The sequence below is a fragment of the Plasmodium gaboni genome, chromosome 9 (assembly GCF_001602025.1).
Source record: "Plasmodium gaboni strain SY75 chromosome 9, whole genome shotgun sequence".
NCBI lineage: Eukaryota > Apicomplexa > Aconoidasida > Haemosporida > Plasmodiidae > Plasmodium > Plasmodium gaboni.
This window is the reverse complement of record NC_031489.1, coordinates 983,785-989,683: the sequence shown is the minus strand read 5'-3', so window position 1 is coordinate 989,683 and position 5,899 is coordinate 983,785. Positions and strand designations below refer to the sequence as shown.

The window sequence follows — 5,899 nt, the reverse complement described above, 5'->3', positions numbered from 1 at the left end:
ATATATATATATATATGTATACATATATACATTCATATGTTTATTTTTCATTTTAATTTTATGAGTATAAACTATAATAGATTAAGACAACTATAATTATTCCTATTGTTTATATTTATAATATATTACGTTTTATCTTTATACATTTAACAACAAAAATCTTTTGTATACATTGCTATTTCTTTTTTCATCATAACGTTTAGATGAGTTGTCATTTATTTGCTTCTTATGTTTTATAATGTGGTCATATCTTTCTCTTAATTCATTCAACTCTTTATTTAATCTGTTAAATAATAAAATATTAAATGAATATGTATAAATGCTTCTTTTTTTCATTCTGATATATTTCACCACGTTTATTACATACACATAAAAATAAATAAATATATAAATAAATAAATATATATATATATATATATATATATTTATATTTATATTTATATTTATATTTATATTTATATTTATATTTCATTTCTTACTTTATTTTTTCTATGCTGTCATGTAATTTACCGATAAGGTACTATAAAAAAAAAAAAAAAAAAAAAAAAAAAAATTTTTAAATAGCTAGCCCAAATAGCCATTATTGAAATAATTCTCAAAATTGAAAAAAAAAAAAAAAAAGGATTTATAAAAATACAGTGTTTAAAAATTGCAGTTACATATTTAAGATAATTTTGGTCATATTATATATGTATAAACGTATGCAAATTTTTTTTTTTACCTCATGATAGTTCAAGTTGGTTAAAAATTCATTTAAATATATTCCCCTAAATCAAAGAAAAATATATATATATATATATTTATATTTATATGTATGATCTACAATTTTGTCCATTGTTATGCTTTAATTTTTACTTATTGGTATTATTAAGAGAATTGTAATAATTCAGCTCAATCTTTTTTATTTCTTTCATCAACTTTTTATCTCGATATTTAATACACCTGGAAAATAACACCTAAAAAAGAAATATATATATATATATATATATATATATATTTATATTTAAAGTTCAAGTAACACATATATGTAATATTTTCATATTCTTTTCAGACACCCTAATTTGACATATAATAATATCACATATTTATTAATATATGTTTTTTTCGTCTTTTTCTTTTTAATTCTTACGTAATGAGGTTTACATGTGTGCAATCTTGTATATTTATACCTTTTGCTTTGAACATTTTTTTCATATTTTTTCATAACACATGTGTCCAAGTTATTATAATAATTTAAACATAAATTAACATATGTCTTTATTTCATTTTCTTTTTTATGATTTGTTGAAATATTATTTTGTTGCAATATATAATTTGAAATATTATCATCTGTATATATATTATTTGTATGATTATCATATATATAATTTTTATCATATGACATATGAACATATTTATCTTCATATTTTTCATTCTGACGGTTATTATTAATTATTAATTTATTTTTATAAATATTCCTTGAATCATTAATATTGTCCTTTTCATAGTTTTGATATAAGTCTACTGCATTCAAATTATTCTTTAAGAAAATATCTTCGTTTGTCTCATCATTATAATCATGATGATAGGCTTGCTGTGCTTCCATTTTATCAGTTTCTTTATCTTCTACTATCATATCCTTTTGGTATTCATCTTGACCATTTTTGCTACTCATTTTTTTCTTTTCTTCTAATACATAATTAATATAACGTGGTTTAAGAGGAAGATTAATTTTGTAAATATAACTATGCAAGTCGTTCAAATTGTATCCATATCTTTTTTCGAAAATGCTAATATTTTCCTTGTTCTTATTCTAAAAGGGGAAAAAAAAAGAAAAAAAAAACAAAAAAAAATTACAATTAAAATAAATTGTTCGAAAATAAAAATTATATCCTGGTAAGGTAGTAAATGCAGCATGTCATATATAAAATAAATATATATTATATATATATATATATATATATATATATATATATATATATATATATTTATTTATTTAAATATTTATGAATATTATCTTTAAACTTATTACTACCTTGTCCTTAAACCCCATGACATTCCCCATGATTCATACAAACATAAATAAAAATAATTAATAGTATGTTATTATAATGTTATAATTTATCTTTTTTTTTTAAGTATTTTTCATTTTATTAAATTATTCACATATAAATATATATGTATATATATATATATATATATATATATATATTTAATTATTTATTCATATTCTGAATTGTTCATAATAATTATGAACATGTTCATAAAATTTTGGGTAATAAATTAATGGCTAGTTATTATTTATAAAGAATAAAAGATACATTTTTAGTATATTTCTTTTTTTTTTTTTTTTTTCTTACATGCTAAAAATGAGAGAGTGTGTAAATATTTATATGTACATAATAAAATATATATGAATAATTTAAAAAATGAAATGTATACATAAATACAAATGCTTGAATTACAAATTATTTTTATAAATCTATAATATATAATGTATAATATATAAAAATTTTAATTTGGTTATACGAAATATATAAAGTTAAATTATATTTTCTATAATGATCAATGTTTTAATTCATTATGAGAAGTATGTGTAATAGGATATAATTAAAATTTTAAAGTAAAAAATATAAAATGAATAAATAAAAGCATACGGTTGGCTTATATATCTTAAATTTTTTTTTTTTTAAAAAACAAAATTGATGGTGTTGCTTAATGTACACATATAAATGTTATCCTTAAATAAAATAAAAGTTGTATAAGCAAAAAAAAAAAATAACATTAAAACATTAAAACATTAAAACATTAAAACATAAAATTATATTAACACAAAAAAAAAAAAAAAAATTAAAATATAAATATATACATATATAAATATATCTATAAATATATACATGTACATATATTTATATTTATATTTGTGTGTCCATATTACTTTTTTTGCAAATAATATGTGCCACCCAGTAATAAGTCTGAGACGTCCGATTCGTAATTGTCCTTTTCTATATCATAACTTAATAATGCTTCGAAATCGATATCTCCATCTTGTTTTTCAATTATATTCATAATATTGTAAGAATTATCTAAGGATCCTATGATGGTTGCTAGATCTGTTGTTTCTTCAACAATTTCATTTTGTTTGTTATTATTTTCTTTTTCCATAATTATATGATTATGCATTTCATTAAATGTTTTTACATATAAATCATAATAATCATAAAATGGTGTATTTAAATATTCATATATAAGTTTTTCAGCAAAAAATATATCATGATATTTGAATAATTTTGTATGATTTTGAAAATTGAAATGATTAAGTTTATTACTAATACCTGTACACAGTTCGAAATTATTATTTATAAATTTTTTTAAGAGTTCTTTACTATTTGTACTATGTTCATAAACATATATCATTTGAGAAACATCATTTGCTTTATATAAATTATTTCTATCTAATGTTTTATGTATTTCTATATGTGTAGATAATTCCAATAAAATTCCGTGGAATTTTTTATTTATATTTTTAAAATGAATAAGAAAAAATCTTGAATTTAATAAAGTAGTTGGTTGAATAACAATATCTAAATTTTTTTGTAATAAATATTTTTTAATCTCTTTTGAAACAGAAAAGGGGAATCGAATAATACATACTTTATCTACATCATTATCAACAACAAATATATTTGTCTCATTGTTTATATTAAAATTATAATTTTTATCACCTTCATTTTCAATATTTATATCATTATTATTGTTTCTTGAATTTTTATTTTTATCACTAACTTTATCATTATTACATATCTTATTATCAATATTATTATTATTATTATTATGTGGGTCTTCTTTATTACCTTTCCCTTTTTCTTCTGAGGCTTTCTTATCGTTTAGCATGCTGAACAAATCATTGTCGTTCATAAAATAAACTTCTTTGAGATCCTTGTAGTCGAAGGTCCCATGCCGAATGTTTTCAATAAGGTTCCTTTAAAAAATTAAATAATACAAACACATATAAATTAATAAATATAAAAATATAAATATATATGTATATATATATATATATATATATATATATTTTATGTATATATTAAGCTAGTTATAATTATACATAAATATTATAATATATTGTTCAACATCAATTAATATAATTATAATATTATATATATATATATATATATATATATTTTTTTTTTTTTTTTTTTTATTTTATTTTTACAGGGAATGGATAATTTCCTTATTATTATTCTTAATTGGCGCCTCATTTATTATATCATTTTGCTCATCCAAATAAGTATCGTTTAATTTCGTATTTATATTAAGAGATATTTTTATGGTACTTTCTTTTTTATTTTTTTCCATATTCTTTTTATATAGACCAATAGGAAAGTAATTTTTTTTAAATGGATATTTTTTCAAAGCATAAATAAAAAAAAAAAATTAAATAAATAATATATAATATATAATATATATTATATATTATATTATATATATATATATAATTTTTTTTGAGGATATATTATATTGTTCCTTATAATTTTAAAAGAAAAAAAAAAAAAAAAATAATATAATATAATATAATAAAATATATGAATAAATAAATAAACAAATTATATGAAAATAATAAAATCATTTAGTAAGTTTAAAATAAAATATTTAAAAAAAAAAAAAAAAAAAATTGTACCCATATATAAATATATTAACATAATATAAAATATTACATTATATATATTCTATATAGATGACGTGCATATTATTTTATATATTAAAAAAAATAATAATAATAAATAAAAATAATTACATATATATATATATATATATATTATATTTATTTATTTGTGCGATTATTCCAAGTGAATGTATGAATTAAGTACATAATTTTTTAGTTGTTCATATGTTAATGTTAAATCATCATTAATAATTGTTAAATTAAAATTTAATAAATTAGCTTCATGTAATTCGATATTTAATTGTTCCATACGTTTTTGTATTTGTTCTTTATTTTCTGTGTTTCTGTTTACTAATCTATTTAAGAGTATATCAGTACTTGGTGGTTTAACAAAGATATATAGAGCATTTTTTATATGTGTTGATTTTTTCAGTTGTTTGACACCATTAATATTCATTTCAAATAAGCAGATTTTATTTTGTTCTTTCGCTTTATCATATTCACTTTTTAATGTTCCATAAAAATTATTAGCATAATTATCATATTCTAAAAAATCATTTTTTTTTAATTTATCTTCAAACATATTCTTATCAATAAAATAATAATCCACACCTTCTTTCTCTTTCTCTCTCTTTTTTCTGGTAGTACAACTAACAGAAAAATAAAAATTATTAGGGAACTCACTTAACAGTTTTTTTATCAAAGTACCTTTACCTACACCCGAAGGACCACAAATAACCAGAGGACAAATATTATTCATCATGATAAAAGAAAAATGTAATGATATAAGTATGCTAGGAGAAAAACATAAAATGAAATAAATTATATAATAAACATAAACATAAATATAAATAAATATATTATATATATATATATATTTGAATCAATGAATGGATGATTTTATAAACAAACAAATACCTAATAAAATAAAACAAAATATTTTAATTTGGGCTAAAAAAAAAAAAAAATACATTGAATAAAAAATAATCTATAGGTTCTTATTAATGAACTATAACTTTTATTAGAGTCCACAAAATATAACAAAATTATAAATTATTCATAATACAAAAAAAAAAAAAAAAAAAAAAAAAAAAAAAAAAAAAAAAAAAAAAAAAAAAAAATATAAATATATATATAAAAAAAAATATATATATTTTTTTTTTTTTTTTTTTTTTTTTTTTTTTTTTTTTTTTTTTTTAATATAAAAAAAAATTTTAAAAAAATTATTTTTTTTTTTTTTTTTTTTTTTTTTTT

At 17.3% G+C, this 5,899-nt stretch overlaps 3 protein-coding genes across 3 annotated transcripts; all 3 read right to left on the bottom strand.

Moving 5' to 3' along the window:
- Positions 1-138: 138 nt before the first annotated feature.
- PGSY75_0929100 (hypothetical protein) lies at positions 139-2,044 on the bottom strand (the record flags this gene model as incomplete). The annotated part of the gene is made up of 6 exons (XM_018785696.1): positions 139-283; positions 480-520; positions 722-767; positions 856-956; positions 1,130-1,792; positions 2,015-2,044. 6 exons carry the CDS (start codon positions 2,042-2,044, stop codon positions 139-141), a joined length of 1,026 nt encoding a protein of 341 aa, XP_018642037.1.
- Positions 2,045-2,913: 869 nt separating this feature from the next.
- PGSY75_0929000 (putative transcription initiation factor TFIID subunit 7) lies at positions 2,914-4,338 on the bottom strand (the record flags this gene model as incomplete). The annotated part of the gene is made up of 2 exons (XM_018785695.1): positions 2,914-3,961; positions 4,196-4,338. 2 exons carry the CDS (start codon positions 4,336-4,338, stop codon positions 2,914-2,916), a joined length of 1,191 nt encoding a protein of 396 aa, XP_018642036.1.
- Positions 4,339-4,820: 482 nt separating this feature from the next.
- Positions 4,821-5,405, bottom strand: PGSY75_0928900 (guanylate kinase; the record flags this gene model as incomplete). The annotated part of the gene is made up of 1 exon (XM_018785694.1): positions 4,821-5,405. One exon carries the CDS (start codon positions 5,403-5,405, stop codon positions 4,821-4,823), a length of 585 nt encoding a protein of 194 aa, XP_018642035.1.
- Between the last annotated feature and the right edge of the window lie 494 nt (positions 5,406-5,899).